Genomic DNA, 24,622 nt, shown 5'->3' with positions numbered 1-24,622 from the left:
AATATTTTGTAATTTTATGAGTCAAATCAGATCCCTTTTGATCAACCTACCGGTGAGTATAAGAACAATTCATTAGCAAGCAGGCTAATAGCACTCCCATGGTGAGCTGTGATCCTTGGGGTCTGATCTTCCCTTGAAGGTCCTCTATTAATATCCCTATAAGATGAGGTAAATGAAGTTTCTGGAACTCGGTTTGGATCATTTATCCTGTGATAGTCTTTCCAATGCTTTTCAAAAAAATCTTCTGGTTTTCATTTGCTTTTATTTAAATTGCTGACTTTTGTTTGCTCAAAGATGCCAACGCATCCACTATTAAAATCTGGATTGTGAGGGGCAAGTGGGTTGATGAGCACCGAGGAGGGTGCCTGTTGGGATGAGCACTGGGTGTTGTATGGAAACCAATTTGACAATAAATTTCATAAGAAAAAGAAAATGAGTACAAAATAAAATAAAATCTGGATGTCGTATTTCAGTGGCCGTAATGTGCACAGCTAACCTTTGGAGCAAAAGCATTCTTAGTCCTCCTTGACTGGATTTCACCCATCTGTGCATTCAGGGAAGTGTTCCCTAGTGTAGGACCCTCTACCAACAAACCAATTACAAACAATAAAGATTATGGATGGGAATTGCAAGCCTACATGGACTGATTAGGCTATGGGGCCTCATGAATTTTGAGAAAGAAATGCTGAATTCATTGTACACTCAAAGTATTGTCCATTTCTCTTGTAGGGTCCCTTTCTAGGTTTTCAGAAGCAGCAAAAAAAAAAAAAAAAAAAAAGAAAAGAAAAGAAAAGAAAAAAAAAAGAAAGAAAGAAAGAAAGAAAAAAAAAAACAAGAAGAAAGCATCTTTCCAAAGCCTGAGAAAAGGAAGAGCCAGGGGTGCCTCTGTAATTCTGTAATTTTACTTAGACATTTCCAGAGGTTTTCAATTTTTTTTTTTTTTTTTTTTTTTGCCCTCGGAAAGAAAATGGGACCTCTGAATTTCAGGTATATAATGCATAATTGATGAGGAGTCTGCTAATTCCTCCTGACTGGAGCTTTATCTCTTCCACTTGACCAATCTGTACGTGCCAATTCCAGTCCCAGGGAGCCTGTAGTTTGAATGAAGCCAATTCAAAAACTGCGCGATAATTTCTTGTGTATTTATGAGTATTCGATACGAAGAAGCAAAGGAATCATTTGGTTTATTGGTAGGTTCGATGTAAGTTCACTGGATAAATCTCTGACATTTAAAATGTTATGGCCACGTTCAAAACCACAGTACCTGATGTACCATGATAGGCAAAAACGAAAACAAAAAACAAAAACAAAAATGAAAAACAAACAAACAAACCAACCAAAAAATGGCCGTAGATAATGAAAGTGCAATTGGCTTATGTGTGCCTAATACTCAACTTGAAAATGTTATCTGCATCCAACATGGTGTAACTGTTTTTTGTTTTGTTTTGTTTTGTTTTGTTCTTGCAATGACATAGCCTATAGCGACGTAAACGGGCAATTATTTTACAGAGGCCCTGATTCGGACTGCCGTGTGAAGGGCATTGATTTCTATAGGAATGCTCCAATAAGTAACAATTATCTAATCTCTCTGGGTGACATAAAAACCTTGTACACTGAGTTATGTTATTCAGTGTATTTTCGATGTATACCTCGAACGAGCAGGCATGACTGATTATTTTTCTGACAACTGTTTATTCAACAAATGAGCTTCTCCCTTTTCAAATAGGATGGACTGCCTGAAATTTGATAAGAGAGAGCTTGTGAGAGCCAGGCCACATACATGCCTGCTAGTTCCACATAAATGAGAAATCTCCATCTGGTCTGAAAAGTTGTCGTGTTTTCCACCTTGGATCAGACATCCAACGGTGCCTTTGATGGACATTTCTCATTTCCTACAGAAATACTTACTGGTTGCTGTAGGTGAAGCTGCCTCACCTTCAGTGGATGTAGTGATGGGTTTAGTATCTGTCATGGTCAGGGTCACAGGTCGCACTGCACTGGGATGGGGAGAGGGTGCCAAGACAGGTGTGAAATGGCCAGGCACTTTCCCTACTACTTGACCACTGCTGTTAGGCTACAAAACAAAAACAGAATGGCGGGTGAAACAATCCAAAAGGCAGTCATCTTGTCCAACAACTTCCACTCAGCACCCTTGGCCACACGGACCCGGTACACTTGCTGTTAACCACCACGCGCCTTCCCAAGTCGGAGTCAGAGAGACCAACCAATGGTTAGTAGTAAAAAGAAGCAGCAGCACTTAAAAGGAAGTTTCACCTTCAAAACACTTCGTACGGGTTAACTCATCTTTACAACACGCCTGAGAGCCAGGCGGAACTGATCCTTTCATTCAGTAGCACGGGCAAGACTCAGGTGGAGACTCACACGCTTAGCCCAAGACTGGAGTGTAAATAATTCCTGAGCTAGTGAGAATTTGAACCGTGCCTTCTTCTTCTCTGCCGTTCGTTTTCCGCGGTCAGTCAGTTTTGGCTTTCAGCACGCGATTTTCACCTAAGGATGCTATCACTGACCCAAGCAAGACAAGGATATCTAGGAGATCAAACACATCCAACTCAATAGTTTCCATTATTTATAGTCAAAGCCCATCTTCGGCATTCAAAAACCCTAGCTCTCCGTCACACACAAGTACGCTTGGACACACACACCAAGCAATTTAGGCTCTAGGATCTCCACTTAACTTTTGACGATTGACCCACACAGGCAGATAGAATGATATTTCAAGCATTTAAAACTTCAGATCCACACGATGTAAAATGATGGACTAGGTCTGACCTCACAACTACAAATAAAAGATTTCCAAAGTCAATTAAAATGTGCTGAAGGAAAGCAGAGAGCAATCAAATATACTTTGTTACCTAAGTTACTCCTCCCTTGCTGGGCACGGAGAGTTACGCAAAACATTATTGTGGACTTTTGTGGGAATCAGCTAAGAAAATCCCCCGGGGCAATGATAGAAAAGACATGAATATCTGAGTGTTAGCCTCGGGTAAGAAAACAGTATCCATGGTAAGGAGACCAAATCCTAAGGGTACACTGTTTGAAAAAAAAATACTGGAATGTATTTTTCTAGACAGAGCATGCTATCCTTGATTACACCCATGTTGGAATTCTCCACTGCAGGATGTACCTAACAATTTGCCATGAGAGTATTCTCCACAAATATTTCGGCTCTCTGTGTTAAAGGTAAACAGTGCAATGAACGGAATAGTTATTTAATTCCCTGCACAGAAATCACCAGAAGACGTTTCTTTAGATAAAAAGATGGACAGCTAATAACACTTAAACACAGTCAATGAGAGACATGCGCTAAGTCTTTGGTTAGGTTCCTCGGAGGCCACATTATTTATTCCGTAAAGAATAATGGACTTCTTGAATATCCTGACTATTCATCATGAGTAATTTTAAGTATTTAACTTTATGTCAGGAAAATTGACCAGCGTCTCCCCCACGGAAACCTACGAGAGAGTTTATGAGGGAGTTATATCTTTAAACTAATTTTATTTAAAATAACTCATTGAGTAGCATGACTGTCTCGCTCAAATCGGTGCACCAGCGACGTACTTAATCTCCAAATTGCTGTGGGGAGGACAAGGCCTCTCAGTTGCCAGACTGAACAATCAAAATCAGCGCAGGGCCACAGGATATTTCAAAAGGAAGAGTGAACTACAGGTGAATGAGTCCTCATTTCCCCACCACCCCCCATTTTTAGGGCTAAACAGGTAAGTATCAAGAATCCTCTTTTGAAATGCAACTTAACTGGTTTTTGAGTTGGAGTTAAAAATCAAAGCAGGTATGAGGTGCCCATGGAAACGATTCGGTAATTTACTAGAAAGACACATTTTTCCTTTCAAGGGGAAAAAGTCATTTTCTTTTGAAGCAGACCAGCAACTTCTGGTTCTCTGAACACATTGCAAAAGACTGTTTTGAGTATCTGCCTCAAGAAAGAAGAAAGGTCTCTCTCTATCACTCGTGGTACATGCGGTAGTAAAGAGCGTGTCCATATTCTGTGTACCCCAAACAGTTTGCTGGGACCTACCTGAGAACACGGGATGGAAGAATGACAATAATGTCAAGAAAATGCTGCACGTGATGTGTTATTACCTCGCCGATCCTGCAAGCTTTGTCTACTGGAATGGAATCGACATGAACCAACAGACGTTTCACTCATTTAAAAACGACAAAAGTGACAAGTCCCAAGCCAACACAGACAACTCTTCTGGAATTCAGAGTCAGAATAGGAGGGGTTATTCCTTTTGGGTCTTCCACTGGTTCAAACAGATGAAGCTATACTACTATAAAGCGTCTCTTTTAAGGCTGTTAGATGAACTTTCATACCACAGATAGGAAAAGAGAGACATCTCATTTGAAGATGAAGTTGAGCGGCATTAGGAAAGGATTACCCTACATAGTACGATGTTGCTCCTATTACATAAAATCCGGAGAGGGAAATTTTTCTTTTTTTAAATTGAGATGAAAGTAAGATGCTTCTCTTAGAAGCTAGATCGTTACCTTAAAAATAGGAAGAAAAACAGAACAATATAGGCAGATTATCACCTAATATGCCCTCTTAACTTATAAAGAAATGGAAATATACCTAAAACAAGCACTGAATAATTAAAGAAATGCGTAACACTAAGGGCCTGATTTTAATTTGCATAATTTTTCCCCTAACAGTGCCTAATTAAGACATCAGTTAAAAAAAAAATCCAATGGAACTCTAAGATTTTCCACACTGAATTAACGTTAAGGACTTTTAATGGATGTCTTAATTAGACTTTGTTATTCATGGAAATTCTACACAAATTAAAATCAGACCTTGTGTGCACTGTTCCCAGCTGAGTCTAGCAAAATGCTCTATGGAACTGAGACTCTTGAATCCACGATCTGACAGCAAATTTTATTTCTAAACTGACATATTAAGATCTACTGTTTTACTTAGTAATTATTATTATAGTCATTAAAAGTGCTATACCATTTGGACATTTTCTTCTAAAATACAAATGGCTTAATTACAAATTCAAAACTCAAGAACGGTGTGTTTACTTTAGTATTATGAGTCAACAGAACTACAAGCACAGGTAACTTTTTAAGTAACCAAACTGGTGCTGGCTATGTCGTTATTCAAAATAAAACATTCAGAAAAGACCATTTTCCTTCATTTTAACAATCACGACCAACATGATTTTTCCAGATCTTTTCTTTGTTAGTTCTAAATTAATATGCACATACTATTTACTGGCATTTTAGTAACTGAACAGCATTAATGACAGAATGTTTATGACAATCTCTCAGCGCGTTAAAAGGCATTAACAAGGAGTGGGCAGGAGTCTTGGAGGGAAAGCAGCAATGCCAAATACCAGACCATAAGATCAAAACTACAGTACAGATTCTGGATATTATGATTTGTGGCGACTCTGGCACAAAGACTGTCTATTTGATAATGAAAAATCCTCTTATATCAAATCCCTATGAAGTGACCTCTCCATAGAAGAAGCCACATGTTTAGGGAGTGAGAAAGGCACGTGAGTCACTACACTTACACAATAAAAGTCCCTAGAACCACCGCACGATGAAAGAAAGAAAGAAAGAAAGAAAGAAAGAAAGAAAGAGACAGAGAAAGAAAGAAAGAAAGAAAGAAAGAAAGAAAGAAAGAAAGAGAAAGAAAGAAAGAAAGAAAGAAAGAAAGAAAGAAAGAAGAAAGACAGAAAAAGAGAGAAAGAAAGAAAGAAAGAAAGAAAGAGAAAGAAAGAAAGAAAGAAAGAAAGAAAGAAAGAGAAAGAAAGAAAGAAAGAAAGAAAGAAAGAAAGAAAGAAAGGAGAAAGAAACAAAGAACGAAAGGAAGGAAGGAAGAAAGAAAGAAAGGAAGGAAGAAAGAAAGAAAGAAGGAAAGAAAAAAGACACTTCTGGCAATGTCCCTGATTATTAAATGTAGTCATGTCTGTGCAAAGAATATTCAAGTAGTCGTCAAACACTAAAAAGGTTTACGTTACCAAAGCTTATTTTAATACCTAATAGTTGGTCTATAAATACAACTGTAAGTTCTTTTGTGTGTGTTTATTTTAGCGCATACCTCGCCCCTGCCTGAAATATGCACTTTGTCTCTGTGTTAAAGCAGGTATTCCAGAGGTGTGAACTCCAGCTCAGAGCTTTTTTGTCAATGCACTCACTTTCTGCATCAACTTTCTTTGCAGTCAATGAAAATTCAAAAACATCAAACCAAAAACACCTTCATGAATGTGCCCCTTTGGGGCAATACACTTCCTACCTGTCATTCAGCCACCTTTAAATAAAAACTTATTGAGTCACCAAGACACTTCCTGAAGATGGATTTCAAAAGCTTGATGTCCTGCCAGACATAGGGTCTGAGTAAGCTTCACGTCTTAGAGTCAGACCTGTTCCATCTCCCTTAGGCTCTACGCTTATTTTCTCTCTCATTTTTACCTGGCTGGTTTGCGGACTGGATGGGTCATAAGAAGGTACATAGTTCTTCAGAGTATCCTGAGGATTCAGGTGGGGAGGATATCTGATTGTTGGATGAGAAAAGTAGCTCGATGGGGCTGGAGGAAGAATAGCTTGTGTTGGAAATGGCAACGGTGAGGGTGGAGGTGGAGTTCGAGTTGAGATGACTGTAGAAGATAGAAAAGGGGAGACGGACGTCAGCTGTGATGCCCACCGCTCCACCCGACCCTGAGAACCCTGTGAGACTGCGCCACTCCAGCTCTTCCCTTTTCCCCACCATCTACCCAAACTCTCCTGCGGAGACAGCGAGTCTTTCGCTCTACGCTCCACACCCGCACCGAGAACACGCAGACCCTACCCCCCTCTAGGGGACCAGCAATCTTGCTTTCTAGATCTAAGAACGAGGAGACGAGGAAGTTTCCGTTTTATAGGTAAAGCCAGTGCTTCACGAAACATGTCTTAAAGCAAAGTTATTTCCCATCCAGAATACGATCTTTGATCAGAAAGTCTTTGGGTCTTAAGTTCAGATCAACTCACAGCATTAATTAAAGGGCAGGGGCACCCACAGACTATCAGAATTCAAAACAGAAGTGTACTCCAATTCTAAATAAATATCTTCCCTATACATCCTGGCAGGTGGTTGGTTAAAAGAGAAGCCAATACTTAGTAAGCAATAATGTCTTGAATAAGTACCTGATCATTGTATAAATGCTTATGAACATCTGAACACAGGGTCTGGTAATGCTTTTTCCTAATGAAAATGTTCCTTTCAAAACCAAAAGGGCTCTATTCTATAAGTATTCTTCTTCCTACTCTAACTTTTATTACATATAGCTTAAAAGACATTATTAAGATAAGACCAAGAGTATAACCCACAGAAATGTGAATTTAAACTTTCATATAGGCACATTAACTTACCAATAAATCGCATATTTTATAAAGGGAAATAATATATAAAACATATGCAATGTAGGCGATGTTTAATTGTACTGTAACTTTTCAACATCAGTATGACCACAATTTATTGTTTAGATTTTAAAATATAATTCTTAAGTTTGAAAAATGGGGAAAGAATATAATTGCATGATCATTATCTCTATAACGTTGAGGAAAATAACCACATGAGTACAATTTAAGAGTACCGAGTATATGTAGAAGTGAAGATTAAATGTCTGTTTCTATTTAATATTTTGATCCAAATCATAGGAAATTACATATGATAAATGTTTAGTGTTTTATGAGACAACTTAGCAAACAATATGAAAAATAAATTCTTTCCATGACCTATTAATGAAAATCATCTGGAAAGACTTATCTCCAACTTTGTAATTATGTACATATATATATATATATATATATATATATATATACTTTTAAAGGGATATTACTTATCTTCTCCAAAGAAAGTTTTTTTTTTCCAGAAAATACAAGAAATTAAGAATGTGTGGAGAAGAGTCATAAGTTCAATTTTATGGTCACAATTTTGTTCCCTGAATGTCCAGGGAGAGCTGAGAATCCCCTGTATTATTCTTACAATGCAGATTCCTGGGCTTAACCACAGACCTACTGGATGAAGCCCTCCAGGGGTAAGACACTAGAAAATACGATTTAAACAAGGGCCTCATGTAATCTTTCCACACACTGAAGTCTGTGCATCCTCCATCGAAGGGATGCATTTCAGAGAACAATGGCATATTTCTTTAAACGAAACTCCTTCTTGAAATATCACTCTAAGGAGTATGCACATATGAAAGTATAATTTAAGGAAATGCGAACACATAAGTTGAATTGGGCATCTTTTTTATCTGGTGTTGAAGTGCTCTTAATCTCGGCTCAGTCTAACCATGGTCTTCACCTGTGTCTACACACAAGCCCTTGAAGGATACATATGTAGCTCCATCTTGGGTCCTCTGAGCTTCGAGATCAATACGGCACCAGTAGTTTGGGAAGAGCTCTTTGTTCAGTGAGACTGGCACCTCTCAAATCAGGCCTCAAAGCTCTGAGCTCCCTGGTATTGTGCTCGCCTAACTGGTAACTGGCTTGATACAAGCTAGGTAGAAAATAACATTTCAAACTGAAAGTAAAAATGGCTACTTCATGTCAGTAAAAGTCATTCTCGTCCTTTAGGAAAGGCAAAGCAAAACACAAGGCAGAAAGAATTCCTACATGCATACATGTATGTAGATGTATTTCTAGTCTACATTATTGCAAAGCCTTCGCAATTGTCCTCTTTCCCCCAGTCTTGCTCCTTCCAGTACATCCTTAATGGTCTCATATGAATGAATTTTTTTTAAATACCATTTTAAGCACGTAACTCCTCTGCTAAAAAGCTTTCACTGGCTCCCTACTGCTTCCAGAATAATTGCCCAACGACTTCACAGGTTTATATGGTCTTCGGGTGCTGCAGGAACCTGTCCTGGCTCACTTCTTGGGACTCATCTCTGGCCACTCTCTCCTGGTAGGCCACGTTAAGATACTTTTGGATTCTGGGATATACGGCAGTTTCTTGCTGCAATGACTTCTGTGACACTGCTGTTCACTCTGTCTGAAACAACCTTCCTCTTGGCTGGGTCTTCCTTCTCATAGTGAAGTCCCTCTTTAAACTTGAGTTAAGAACACATCGCTTCCAGGTATCTAATCCTTTTGCAAATGTCTAGTCCTGTTCAGATTTGATGCCTACCTGATGTGGTCCCCTCGTCTCCCTACTGTCCCATGAGCTCTTTAAAGACAGAAACTCTCATGACCAAGGTGCCTACCATAGGCCTTAGCACATTACATCTTGAATAAATATCTGGAGAAGGACCAAGCTGGAAAGCTTATCTAGGTTTCTCATGGTTCAGTATATAAAAATGTACTATTTAATGTTTTCCAAATGATAGAAATATGATTATTTTAGTCAGGTGTCATAATAAATGGATAATTTGACGAAACTAATTTTGCTCCTAATATTGGAGCATTACAGATCCATGAATAGTTACTGATTCTTTTTCACCTATCGTAGCAGCACAAACAATATAAATATAATTTTTTTCATCACATTTGATTTGCATATTCCTTTCTTAATTTTATAATTTTCTTAGTGATAACAAGGAAGGCCATGCACCTGTAAAGCACTGTATAGCAACAATACGTATCAACACACACAGAACAAAGCTAAGGACGTTTTTATGCCTGAAGCTGTAACCTTTGAATAAAGGTTTAAAAACCAGACTCAATTTGTTTGAAGGATAAGAAATCACCTATCTCTAAATTAAAAGTAATAAGAGTATTGCTATAAACACATTTACATACAAAACCTTCCCCATCAAAAATTCAGTATACTCCTTTCTAGGGCTCCATAATAATAGATAGGTAGAAAGTATACAGTATTGCTTATTAATTATATCTGATTTTTAATTTCTGAAAGGGGATTTAGTTTTTTTTAAAGTACAAAGGTGAAATGTTGTATTCTTTTTCCTATGTAAATTAAGATAATAGACATAATATCAAGTGTACCAGTCTATAGGAAATATTGGTGCACATAAAAAAAAATGTCCCAGGAAAATAGCTCTTTTATTTTTCTGATTAATTTTACTCCTAAATAAGTAGCTAAATATTGATTTTTATATAGAAAATAACATTTATGGAAATAGTGTCTGTAGATCTTAATGCCTCTGGAAATACTCTGAACTCAGCAACATACTTGAAATCCCATCTTTCTTCGGTCGAATAGATAGAATGGGGGCCAATCCGAAAGCTATTGTTAAGATAACTATGTATCCCACATCTTCCCATTTTTTGTGATTATAATCTTGCCAATAAAGGCAATTAAAAATACATACATAAATGTTATGTAATGGAATTATTTGAAAATCTTTTCTCATATACTGATAAGAAGAAAATATTTGATAGGATCATGGCCCTCCCTCTTTTGGTTGAGAAAATGTGGTCACCCCAGTTAGAACTGTAACTCTTGTCCCATCCCTGAGAGTGAGCTCTGCAAACAAGAGGGAGGCTTCTCCTCTATGCTTGAAACTCCTCACCACTGTGTGCAACTCCAGGTATTCCGGGATGATGGTGCTGGGGGAAAGTGCTCAATCTTGGGGAAGAATCTTGCGGAGATGTAGAGCTGAACAGTGGCTTTTCAGGCTTCTTCATAGTAGTCGGAGAAGACATATCTGCAAAGGAAGAGGGAAACCTCAAGCTTCTTTCTTCAGCTATAACACTCACATTAACATAATAAAAGACCTCTTTTCCCACATTTTATTATTTTTGTACTTTGGCTCTTGTACAAAATATGTACTGAGGGTCAAAGACCCAGTTTTATTGGAGACTTGAAATATCTGTCAGATGCAATCTCCACTGAAGTTAACCCAAGTCTTCATTAAAATTATCATCAGAATTATTCTTCCTACTAAATGAATCTTGAACTTTTGAAAAACTAAGTATCATGTTTCCCTCGGCACCTTGGTTCACATCAAGGTCTTTTTTACCTCAGCATTTCATTCTTAGATGTACACGATTCAAGGGTTTGTCTTTTGACCTGCTGACTACACTGTGGAAAAAAACAGAGGAAAACCCGGTGCAAATGTGAAAAACAACCTTTGGGAATGCTGGTAAGTCTATCATTGATTTAATATCTTTTATGGAAAACTCATTACTTGTTTAACAAAAAGTACATTCCTTCATTTGCTCATTCTGCAAATATTTATTGGCTTCCTCTGTTTGCCAGGTAAAGTCGAGGATGTCATGAAAAATAAAAAGTAACTGCTGTAGAGATACTCCCTGTCAGTGAAGAGGAAAATGATAAGAAGAAAATGGCTGCCAGAGTTGAGAGGCAGGAAGTGTGTTGAAAGCAGAGGCGTTGTGGTTGTGTTTGCTGCTACTTCTCCAGCCTCACTGCACAAGGACAGCGATCACCTCGGCCTCCCCAGGTAAAGGATGGTGCCTCAGTGGCGCCATGTTTAAAATGTGGATGGGGAGGACACTCCCAGAGAGAGAAAATGTTCTGAAGAAGGGGGGCATAAAATACACAAGTCGTACAAGTAGTCTGTGGAGTGGTTTGAAGTACAGAGATGGAGGCAGAAGCAAGGAGCTCCCTCACACAATGAAGGGCCACGGACCTTGTGTATAAATTTCTGAATGCTTACCCTGATGGGAGAATGCTATCTATGAACAAATATGATCACGTTTTACAGTTCAAAGCCATCCCTCCGGAAATTACATGGAGGATGAATTAGCCACAATGGAGACAGCAATCATGGAAGCCACTTAAGAAGATAGATTAATTAACACATTCCTTCCATAAATATTTATTGTAGGCCTAATAGATGCCAGACACTGTTGCAGTTGCTGGAGACACAATGGTGAACTAGATTTGGTTTCAGCTTCTGCAAACCTAAAAACTAGGGAGGAGATACACAGAGTTAAAAAGGAATTATAGGGACGCCCGGGGGGCTCAGTCAGTTAAGCGTACAACTTCAGCTCAGGTCATGATCTCGCGGTACAAGAGTTTGAGCCCCACGCTGAGCCCGGAGCCTGCTTTGGATTCTGTGTCTCCCTCTCTCTCTGCCTCTCTCTTCCTCTCTCTCTCAAAAATAAATAAACATTAAATTTTTTAATACAAAATAAGAAAATAAAAGGGAATTATAAAACAGCATAAACAGTATAAAGTAGGTCGCACTACCACAATTATCAGTTCATAGCCAATCTCATTTCACCTTTACCCCACCCACACTGCCCCTGCTTTACTTTAAAGCAAATCCCAGACATCAAATAATTTCACTTATAAACATTTCAGTTTCTGTAAAAAAGAAATTTTTATTTTTAAAAAAACCTAAAACTTTATCGCATTAAATATATATATTTATATATTTTATATTTAGGTTATAAATATATGTTTATATATTATATATATATATAATTTCCATTTTTATTTTTTTAACGAGAGAAAGGGTTCATGCTGTTTTTTAAAAAAATGTTTATGTATTTATTTTGAGAGAGAGAGAGAGAGAGAGAGAGCATGGGCAGTTTAGGGGCAGAGACACAGTAGGGAGAGAATCCTAAGCAGGCTCCACACTGTCAGCACAGAGCCTGACTCAGGGCTCAAACTCACGAACCGTGGGATCATGACCTGAGCTGAGATCAAGAGTTGGGTTGCTTAACCGACTGAGCCACCCAGGCGCCCCTCATGGTGCTATTTAATATATATATGTGTATATATATATATATATATATATATATATATACACACACACACACACACACACATTATATATATATAAATATATATTTATATTTATAAATATACATAAATTTATATATACATAAAATATATACATAAATATATATTTTATATAAATAAAATATATATGTATATGTATGTATATATGTATATATATACATACATACATATATATGTATATATATACGTATATATACGCATATATATGTATGTATATGTATGTATATGGTGCTATTAATATAAGAAACTAGTTATCATTAGGATTTGCCATTTGAAAAATTACATGAACTCTGGTAAAGGCATGAAATAAAATTAAATACGTGTTTCAGCACACTGGCACTTAAAGAATGGATATGCTACTGTTAAAATAGTAGACATCACAGTCAAAAAAAATGACAGGTATATTGGTAGCCATAAGCTATAATTTGTGACTAACTGGCTGTCACTAACCTATCAGAACTTTGATGAGTTGGTGAACCATTTCCTTATATCTTTCTCAAAAAGAAAAAATGAAAGAAGTATATCCCTAATGAAACTACAGCAATTAACGCTGCTACAAAGAAGAGAAAAAAAAAATTTAAGACCATTTAAAACACAGACAAAAAAAAAAGTTCATTTCAGCTAAGATACCTTCAAAATGCCAAAAATAATACTCAATTTCATTTAAGAGCTATATGATTTTTTTTCGTTGTTTATTTCGTGAGAGACAGAGGCAGCATGAGCGGGGGAGGGGCAGAGAGAGAGGGAGAGAGAGAATCCCAGGCAGGTTTGAACTCACAAAACCTTGAGATCATGACCTGAGCAGAAACCAAGAGTCGGATGCTTAACTGACTTAGCTACCCAGGCGTCCGTGGAGCTATATGATTTTAAAAGGTAATAGCACAAATGTAGATTTGGGTTTGCTAGAAGCTAATCATAGACATAGAGGCTTTTAGGGGTGGAAAGAAGCTATATTCCATCCCTCACCTTGCAGATAGTGTAATAAGTTTCTATTCCAAACATTTAATTTTTTTTTTTTTTTAGAGAGAGAGAGAAAGAGAAAGGGAGTTTGAGAGAGGGAGAGGGGCAGAGGGAGAGACACAGAATCTCCTCTTAGGCAGGTTCAACGCTAAGTGAGGAGCCTGACTAGGGGCTCAATCTCACGACCCTGGGATCATGACCTGAGTTGAAATTAGGAGTCGGACACTCAACCAATTAAGCCACCCACATACCCCTCCAAATTTTTAATTTAAAATTAACTCTTAGGGGCAGCTGAGTGGCTCAGTCAGTTAAGCGTCTGACTTGGTTTTGACTCAGGTCGTGGTCTCAGGTTCTGTGAGATGAAACCCTACCTTGGACTTACAGTGAGGAGTCTGTTTGGGATTCTGTCTCTCCCTCTCTCTCTGCCCCTACCCTGCTGGTGTGCTCCCTTGCGTGTGTGTGTGCGCGCTCTCTCTCTCTCTCTCTCTTTTTCTCTGTCAAAATAAAAATAAACACTTAAAAAAATTAACTCTTAGAAAAAGATATCTATTGACAGCCTTATGCTTTACCTGTACTTAAATGTAGATCTTAAATAAAATTAAGCAGCGTAACCAGTTTCTAAAGACTCCATGTATAAATAATAAGGCATTTACTGTACATCACAGAAAAACAGTAAAATGTGACTAGAGCTTGGGAAGCAGAATGAATGTCATTTTTGGAGAAGCTCAACCAAGGCTATTTTTGCAACTATTATCACGGTTTCCAAATTTTCATTAAACACAGCCACATTCACCTGAGTCACTTTTTTTCGTAAAGAGCACATAATCAAGGGTGTCGGTACAGAAGTTCAAGAACATGGGTGAACTAGGTAATTTTTCAGAAATGAAGCCTTTGCAGTTTCCTAGTCAAAATCATACCCTTGGCTTTACTGGGTAATTCTTATAAGCCCATTTATTTTTCCGGTTCTCTGCAGGCACGCATCGAGTAACAATGGTATCTTCGTGTTCAGAACGCTCAAAGGAACTAGAGAGGCCCAGACAGCAGAAACGAAATAAAATTCACTCTTCACGTTGTAAAAGGGACCCCAAATTGTCTTCTCAAACAATGAAGCTAACTTATAACAGTAAAAAGAAGAACAAGAAGGTCCACTGTCCACACTGAAACGACTTCTTTAGAAACAGATGAAGAATGATGGTATTGGAAAGTGGGTTTCACCGCCATTGTCTTCCCACTAGGTGAAAATAATTTTTGAGCCCATTAATCAATAAAAAGATAGTGCTACCAAGCGTGTGCAAGGCACTAGGCTAAGTGTACAGGGGCCACAAAGTGAAACCCCTCCCCCAGTCAAAGGAAAAAAACGCACTGGACTGGAGAAAGAATAAAAATAAAATGTCAATTATCTGGGAGAAGTAAGGGTAGAGTTTCTAGCCATTACATTTTAATAATGAATCAAACTAGTATTGTTTTGATTTTAATTTTATTTTGGATGTCTGCAGTCTAGCAGACCTCATGCCAAACTGAAAAATGATACTGTTTCTATTTTTAATGCACTTACAGGCTATAGAAATAAAAAAAAAATGTTTGAGGAATGAATATATAGGAGAGATGGTTTTAAGTGACCTTTCTGTGGAGAAAAACAAATGTCATGCTTTTCATAATCTATTGTCCCTCAAGCCAGAAGAATAATAGATAAAAAAGATTAGGTTGAAAATAAGTTGAATAATAATAAAGCTGAACAATATATAAATATATAATAAGTTGAATAAAAATACATACATAATAATGCATACGTTGAATAATACATGAAATGAAGAAGCTGGAGAGAAGAAACACGATCAGAAAAGGATTAGCTGGTGTTTCTGTTGGTGGGAAGGAGGCAGGAGTTGTTGGTGGTCCAGGAGAAAGAAACAAAGGCCAGTGCCAGCTTGCGGTGAGACAAAGACATTTAAATTTGATTCAGAAAGTAACAATTTTTTTTTTCAACGTTTATTTATTTTTGGGACAGAGAGAGACAGAGCATGAACGGGGGAGGGGCAGAGAGCGAGGGAGACACAGAATCGGAAACAGGCTCCAGGCTCCGAGCCATCAGCCCAGAGCCCGACGCGGGGCTCGAACTCCCGGACCGCGAGATCGTGACCTGGCTGAAGTCGGACGCTTAACCGACTGCGCCACCCAGGCGCCCCAAGAAAGTAACAATTTTTAAGTGAATTGACCTCAGGAGGGAAAACCTTTCCAAAAGCTCTATTACCTTTTTCTCTTTCTGTTCTTGTAGCTTCCACTGGACCCCTTTCACTCGTACCTGGTTATATCAGAAATCTCTCCTCTAGTCCCCTTCCGGGCCTTCTTCCTCCCAGCTCATTATAAAAAACAGTAGCTGAAATCCTCTCCTTCAAAATACATCTTCCTCACTTTAAGATCTACCATGGTATCCCATTTTTACACAAGCTTTTCCTTATCATCCCATTTTACTTAAACTGTAGCTAAATTCATTTACTTATGGTCTCCTGGAGGAGGAGGGAGCCAGGAAGGATGTGATTCTACTGTCTTTCCTTGCAGAGGACATTCCCTCAGGGGAGAAAATGATGTCTTCCTACCTTCTTATTCCAGCTATAGAGAGGTATTTTATCCATTGAACCAAGTTAATTTATTTTCACTTTAAGCAATCCCTCCTGGGACTGCAGAGGTCTAGATTTCCTTAATTATCTTGTGTTTGTGTCTGATGTTATCCGATGGATTTTGTTTTCATTTTTAAATGTTTTAAATATTTCTTTACTTATTTATTTTTGAGAGAGAGAAGGAGCGTGCACATGGGTGTGGAGGAGGAGCACAGAGAGAGGGAGTGAGAGAATCCCAAGCAATCTCCACACTGTCAGCACAGAGCCCAATGTGGGGCTCAGTTTCACAAAGTGTGAGATCACGACCTGAGCTGAAATCAAGAGTTGGTCACTTAACCAAATGAGCCACCTCGGCGCCCCTTTACTTTATTTTTATTTTTTTGATGGGTGTATTATCATTATTACTTTGTACTTGTTCTATCTATAGTGTGTGTGTGTGTGTGTGTGTGTGTGTGTGTGTGTGTGTGTTTGAGTTGACTAACGGTTTATCTCCTATACAAGATGATTTTATTAAAGATACAAAGATTATGGAGGCTGGAAGAACATGCTACTTGGGAAGTGAATTTTCAAAAATCTAGCCCTGAAAGGCAGTAGAAGAGGTTAGAGCAGACCGTTTATTTTAGAGTCTCTTGCACAAAAAAGAAGCTGGATGGCAGATTGACACCTAGGAGCACAAGATGAATGAAATAACCATCCTCGGTATATATCATAAACGGCATAGTTGCAGGAGCAGATACCACCAGATGAGAAGTAAAGGAAAGCAAAACAAACAAAACAACAACAAAACCCATATTCAGTCACTGGGTTTTTAGGAAGTGTGAGAAACTAGGGCAGAGCATCAAGTTCAAGATGTTAAATAAGACCAACTGCTCCCTGACCTGCTCCTTCAGCACAGTTCAGCAGTGAGGACAGATACTTACAAATACAAACGCAAAAACTCATTAAGTAATTGCAACTTGGATAATATTAGATTGTAGAGAAAATTCTTCTTGATGAAAGAAATCACTGAGGCTAATTAAAAAAAAAAAAAAAAAGGAAGATTCACATTGATGGTGTTATTCTCCCGTGTCTATACCCAAGTTTGGATTTGTAATTGGACAATTAGCTATGGCTTTAGCAACCAATTGTAAAGTCAAACACATAATAAAAGATCACTAATAAGAAAAAGTTCAAATAGGCTACTGATACATAAGCTGGTTCATTTATATTGAAGCATAGCTTTAAATAAGTAGTCTGCAAAATCAAATCATCCCACAATTTTTACTAGCCATAATATAATTTTTTTTGGCACTGGGGCACACATACATCCTAAGCCCTGATGTGTCATTCATTTTACAGCATCACTTCAAAGAGATAAAGGTTTAAGCAAATAAAGAGTTAGATCAACTCATCTCCCAACAAGGTAATTTCATCTACAAAGGAAGAGCGTTGCTGTGAAACACAGCGTATGCACTCGACTCATCAGCAGCTTGCACAAATGGCGCTCCAGATGTATATCTGTTCAAGTCAGCCCAAGGCAACAATTTTGATCAATTCTAATGTGATAAAATGCTGCAGGGAAAGTGTGCAGAAACGTGTTTACGTCAGCCCTTAATTAAACTGTTGTTCACTTCCAAAGAACCTTAGGAAACACTAATGAGACATGAGTTTTGGCAATTTCTTCATCAAAGCAAAGACCCCTTCCTCAGTCTGTAGCAGCCTGTCATCCAAGTCGCTCCCGGGATAAATGTCACATGGCACTCCCATCAGTTAGCCACCTGTTAGTAGAACTTCACTGAAGTCAACTAGTGATCTAGGGCAAGCTCAAACAGCCACCTTAACACCTGCCTGTCTGGGACACCTGCTCCTTTTTCACATATAGTAGAGCAATATGTTAGCTTTTCCAATATGCTTGAGTAGATTAAGGTTACAAACCGAATTTCTATCACCTATATAGAAAACACGTCATTTTCTTAATAAAAAAAAAATAAAAGTCTATTCTTCTTCTCTACAATAATACATACGGTTTAAGCTATTTCAAATCAATTATGTAAGAGCACACAAGAATTCTTGAATTTCTGGAAGCTATTAATTTCAGCATGGTAGAACACTGAATTAAAATATATTAACTGTGCCATTCCTATAATTTAGAAAAACATTTCTATCTAGTTAACAAAGAAGCAAATTGTCTCAAAATATTTTAACAGTCCAATCCTTGCCCATATTCCTAAATTGCCTTCCTCATTTATATACTATGCTTGTAAACAAGTCTAACCCAGCCCTCTACCTGTAAGTCATCATTTGCTGGCTTCTGTTGTTTTCTAGTATTTAAGGTTAAGGTATGTTTTATTATGAAGTGCTTAAAAAACCATCATCGTTGTTAAAAATGCCTTCATTTTTTACATTATCAAGATGCTGAACAGATGTTACAGGATTTTTTTTTTCTTTTGCAGAAGAAAACTCAGGAGCGATGAAAAACAATAAGAGGGAAACTTCTGTTAACCTTGACCCTTTAGGATGAGCATGACACAGACCAAAGAAGGAACGTGCCTATGTGGTAACACTTAGCTCATATAGTCTCTAAGATTTGCTAAGCTTATCTTATATTGGCAAGTCTTACAAGGCAATACCTCTTAGAGTTTTCTAGGTTTCTTTATCTTCTACAGGTTTTAGACGTTCATCGATTTTTTTTCTTCGAGCGTTTTATAAATTTACAAAGAATAAAATTTTTGTATGTAGAAAATCTCCTCAGAGACAGAGACCAAATTCGCTGTTGAATGAAGCAAAGGTGGTGAACACATCCATTACTCTGCTGAGATTCGGTCAAGCGACACAAGCCACTGAGGGTGGAAAACGAACTTCAGCCAAACAGGGGAATTTCTGCTGTCCATTAAAATGCTAGGGTGGCAGCTGGAAGCCACCATGACAAAGGAACGAGCTACCTGCATAAAATAAAAATGCTGTTTGTAATAGATGAGAGGCTACCAAATCCAGTGTGTGGGGACCACACTGTAGGTCAGGAGCTAGAAATCTGATACTTTTATATCAGGCCATAAATCCAGAGTCAGTCCAGAGAGAAGCAAACAGCTTGGGCCCCGTGCCCAGAGGACGAGAAGAAGGCAGGGAACTGGACTCTGCCAACTGAACGCTCATAGAGACCAAGGATTCTCTTCCTCTGTTTTTGCCTTGGGGTACATCAGGAAGAGGGGAGGAAAGTTTAGAGGTTATTTATAACTGTATACACATTATGTAAAATACTGCAATTATCAAGCCTAGGAGATTCCAGCCCAAAGCTCTGATGTATTAATTTCTATTGTTTCCCTGTGGAGAACCCCTGGGAATTTTGCCTTAAGTTTTACCTACAGATAAAGGAGTGATGGCTGGGAGGTGCCCTGAGGGAGTGTGTCCTGAAGGCTGAAGAAGGGAGGCAGAGCACAGTGGGCTATACCTTTACTTGAAAGCTTTATATAATCCCTGAGGTACAGTCTCCATTTCCCCATTTTTTTTTCCACAGTAAAATGGAGCTATGCGACATCACACTTTACTGTGGAAAAAGTAAACCCAATGGTTTAAATGAAATGTAAATGACCAAAAAAAAAAGGTGCACGGGCAGCGTCCCAAGGCCATGGAGACACCGTTCTTTAAATAGATTTCATGGGGCGCCTGGGTGGCTCAGTCGGTTGGGCGTCCGACTTCGGCTCAGGTCACGATCTCACCGTCCGTGAGTTCGAGCCCCGCGTCGGGCTCTGGGCTGATGGCTCAGAGCCTGGAGCATGCTTCCCATTCTGTGTCTCCCTCTCTCTCTGCCCCTCCCCCGTTCATGCTCTGTCTCTCTCTGTCTCAAAAATAAATAAACGTTAAAAAAAAATTAAAAAATATATATACATTTCAGATGACAGATTTCAAAATGGCAGATGGAGCCATGTGCTACATTTCAATATTATGGATGTGACAGTGGAGTTAAACCAACCACTCAGGAACCGCTAGTAGGAAGGTAAATTCATAAGACCTTCCTGGATTCTGTACCAATATTTACCAAAAGTCTTAAAAGTGGACAATGTTTAACTCAGTAATTCTATAGTAGGAAGGTATTCATTCCTTTGACAAAATTTCATGGACGATCTACTTGGTGACATGATGCCAGATAGACAGTATGTTAGATTCGGGGACAGCAAATATGACTAGATTGGAACAAAATAATCAGATTGAAGCACAAATATCTCCATACGGTGATGTTCACTGTATCTTCATTACGTAAAAGCTTGCAAACTACTTACACCTCCATAAGCAAAGTAGACATTTACAAATTTATAGTGCAAGCGAGGGGGAACTGGTATATTATGCAGCCTTTGTAGAGTGGAAATTGAATGACATGGTAAAATGCCATTATATTATAAAAATCTATGTGATAGGATTATAGGTGATTTTTATTTTCTTATTTATATTTGACAGTTTGTTTTCCCAAAACTCCCACAAGTAATTTTTACTGTTACTATAAAAAAAAAAAAAGGAAAATATATATTGGGGGGGAGGGGGGAATACTGCCTGTGGCTCCACAGAGTATTATAATGTAAGGACATGCCTCACGGGTCTTCAGTACTGGAGGTTACAAAAATATATAAAATATGAGATGCCTAAATGTAACACTAGCAATTTAGCTGGCTAAAGGCAAAACAATGTATTTTTGAGAATACAAGTGAAGAGAATATCTGAATATCTGTTTCCAAAGACTCTTCTAGATGTAAAATTTTATGATTGTGTGGCAAATGTGAATAAGTCCTTCCCACACACTCCAAGTTAACAAAAAGCTCGGAATGTTATGACAAGACATATGGACTTAATCCCACTACAGTAGTTTCATGATGATGCCAGATGATTCAAAAAAATAATTAGCTGCCATGTTAAGAAAGTATCTCCATATATATATTTACATTTATCACACTCTAAAATAACTCTGGAAAACGGCAAGCTACATTAAGAGGAGATAAGATATCATCTTCAATTAAAATTTTCAATCTTTTTTTAAAAATGAAATCAGTTCTTTTTTTAAAAAAGAAAATATGGTAGCCTTCATGTGAAATAAATGAAAATTCTTACTTTAATCATTGAGCTGTTTAATCTTAACTACACTTGTGCATATTACTGTATTCTTCAGCAATTTAAAACATTCGTGATCGTTTAAGTCTCTCCATTGTATACTTCGATCCCAGTACGTTAAGCAGCATGTTACTACAAGTCTCTATCACATCTCTATTATAAAAAAAAAAAAAAAAAAAAAAAAAGTCTCCAGGCTACACCTACACCCAATACAAAGTTAAAGCTCAAACCACTTTGCAGCTCACAAACATCTTCCTGAGACATTAAAAAAAACAAAAACAAAAACAAAAAAAACGACAACAACCCTTTGAATAATGAAGAAGAGTGCTAAATGAATACTGAATAAATGAAAACTACTTTTAAAAAATACTTCAAAATGCTTTTGTCCATTAAGCAATTTCATTTTAACAGACAGACAATGGTAAAGTGTCTTGAGTAATGTCAGAAAACCTTGCTTGCAAGGAGGAAAAACACCACACAATTATGCAGGATTTGGAGTATATTTTAGTCCCTTATTAAATATTGGCATAGGTAAATAGCTGCTATTCACCATGCCTCTGGGGAAAACCTCTTGGCTATAGAGGCTTATTAGTGTTAAGCATCTGAGAGCCATGGACTATAAAATAAAATCAATACCGTAACCTTAGCTGTAAAAGTCAGAAAGATACTGGAAGAGTTCTAATTTAACAAGATTACAGATGAGATTTTAGAGGAGAACATTTGGGGAAAAGCCATGCATTTAGAAACATTTATGCTACAAGACATCTCAAGGTTTCTGTTGTTACTAATGCTGTTATTATCCATGCTGGTAATGGTTAGGGTTGATTTAACTGATGTGTTACTTTAGTGGATTTACAGGAAAGTCCTAGAAATGATCTGGAACTTATTTCAAATAAAATCATTAAAATGAGGTAGTAAACTAATTGCTTAGGAACAATTATGATTTGATGTGGTTTAGTGTGGTAGAGGAAAAAAAATCACGAAAATGTTAAGGTCGTTAGTTCAGCCGCTCAATGCAAATATGATTACTCTGCACAATATTCTATTTCTCTTAATGGAAAAGTAGCCAAAACTGGTATAAATTGTAGTGTTTAAGTTCAACCTAAATCTATATTTTTCCTCTAACAAATGTAAATGAAGAAAAAAAGAACCTTCTGTCAATGAAATTACTAGGATGGCATATTTATTATCCTAATGGTTTTAGAAATCACGTGAAATTGATCAGTAACAAAACCTCTATTTAGTAATGGACCAATTACATTTGTGAGATAATGTCAATGAAACAGAATATTGTCACAGGATAATGGTCTCCTATTGCTACATCCCTAGTCATTTAGAGAAAATAAATGTTGCCGTCTGGCTGAGTCATTTATTTTCAAAGTAGGAGACACTGATCCCATAACAAGGTTCTGTTATAATAACTCAATCTCTATCAATCATTTGTTGTACCAGGATGGTGCAGGACAGGACATGTATTTGTAAGAACTGCACATTCCTCAGCTATAAGGCAAAACATATGGTGCCTGCGAGCACATAAACAGCCCAATTATTGTGTTATTCAAAGACAGTATTTAAAATAAACATCTAAAAAATAATTTAGGAGACGGAAAACTTTCTGAATTTTCAAACAGATCCATGTTAATGAAAGCTTAAAAACTCAAGTAGTGCAGATCTAAAAATTCTTTGAGTTCAACTAATTTAAAATCTAGCATTTTGGACAAGAAGGGACCTTAGTATTCAACCCTGTTATTTTACAGATGAAAACTCTAAATCTTTCTGAAATTAAGGGATTTGTCTAAGGCCACACCAGTACGTGGTTTCCAGATCACCATTATAGTGCTCTAAGCATAAGGCAAAAAATTGAAACAGAACTAAAATATGCACATATGGATACATGACATTCTAGACTTTAGGATTATTTTTTATTAATTATGGGTTTTTAAAATTTTTTTTCACATTTATTCATTTTTGAGAGACAGAGTGCGAGTGGGGGGAGGGGCAGAGAGAGCCGGAGACACAGAATGTGAAGCAGGCTCCAGGCTCCGAGCTGTCAGCACAGAGCCCGACGCGGGGCTCGAACTCATGAACTGTGAGATCATGACCGGAGCCGAAGTTGGATGCTCAACCGACTGGCCCACCCAGGTGCCCCTTTTAATTACATTTTTTTTTTTTAACTAAGCTCTAGGCCCAACGTGGGGCTTGAACTCACGACCCCAAGATTGAGTCACGTGTTTTACCAATTGAGCCAGCCAGGCGCCCCGAGACTTTAGGATTATTTATTAACAACGTCTTAGTATTAAATATAAATGAGATCTTAACATGACCAGTCCAAGGACTGTATTCATGAAACCGTAGAGTCTACACACCCTTCTTACATTACGTGCATTTATCTGTATTTAAGTTCCATGTATTAGGGGGAAAAAAAAACCAAAAACGTCATAGAGGTTTTATAACTAGTTTGCAAAGCACATCACAATGACTTGTTTGGACAGTAGTGTATGTAGTATGGGTCCTACAGCAAAATGAACAAGGGTTCCCATTTTACTTCTGCTACTTATCATCTGTGTGATTGACGTCAACTTTCCTAATCAATGTAGTGATTAGTTTAAATGATCTGTAAAATGGTTTTTCTTTGACTAGCGCTGGAAAGCAAAATACATGTAAAGTCTTGGCCCAGTCCTCGAAGGTAGTAAGTGCTCAGGAAACAGTAGCCACAAAGGGCAGGAAGATCTGGTTTTCCTCATTTACATGTATTTATTGAACACAAAATTACGTTTCTGTGGTTCCTTCAGCAAATAGATGACATAGAAAAAGGAGTTCGAGGGGCGCCTGGGTGGCGCAGTCGGTTGGGCGTCCGACTTCAGCCAGGTCACGATCTCGCGGTCCGGGAGTTCGAGCCCCGCGTCGGGCTCTGGGCTGATGGCTCAGAGCCTGGAGCCTGTTTCCGATTCTGTGTCTCCCTCTCTGTCTGCCCCTCCCCCGTTCATGCTCTGTCTCTCTCTGCCCCAAAAATAAATAAAAAACGTTGAAAAAAAAAAAGAAAGAAAAAGGAGTTCGAATAAAAATAGTTAATACAGAAAAACAGTCAATATAACTATTATAGGTTAAAAAGAGGCTGAAAATACAAGCACATTAAATGGACCGTTTTGGGTCCTCATTTAAACAAAACAGCCTACGAAATATTCCGGGGAATTTAAACATGGAATACATATTAGGTGGTGTTAAGCAATTATTATTACGTTTGTTAAATTGATACTAGTATTGGGGTTGT

General features: G+C 37.8%; 1 protein-coding gene across 7 annotated transcripts in view; it reads right to left on the bottom strand.

Moving 5' to 3' along the window:
- Positions 1-24,622, bottom strand: part of NFIB (nuclear factor I B) — a 241,917-nt gene that overhangs the window by 32,551 nt on the left and 184,744 nt on the right. For 2 of the 7 annotated variants that reach the window (XM_047830459.1, XM_047830462.1), the window contains exons 7-9: positions 10,500-10,634; positions 6,460-6,644; positions 1,909-2,074 (exon numbers count right to left, since the gene is read on the bottom strand). In XM_047830459.1, coding sequence (XP_047686415.1) covers positions 1,909-2,074; positions 6,460-6,644; positions 10,500-10,634 — 486 coding nt within the window. The remainder of the gene's footprint in view (positions 1-1,908; positions 2,075-6,459; positions 6,645-10,499; positions 10,635-24,622) is intronic. The other 5 variants (XM_047830461.1, XM_047830463.1, XM_047830464.1 and 2 more) reach the window with 3 other exon arrangements.

This window comes from Prionailurus viverrinus, chromosome D4 (assembly GCF_022837055.1).
Source record: "Prionailurus viverrinus isolate Anna chromosome D4, UM_Priviv_1.0, whole genome shotgun sequence".
NCBI classification, from domain to species: Eukaryota; Metazoa; Chordata; class Mammalia; order Carnivora; family Felidae; genus Prionailurus; species Prionailurus viverrinus.
Note: the sequence above shows the minus strand (reverse complement) of the source record. Positions and strands in the feature narration are given on the sequence as shown.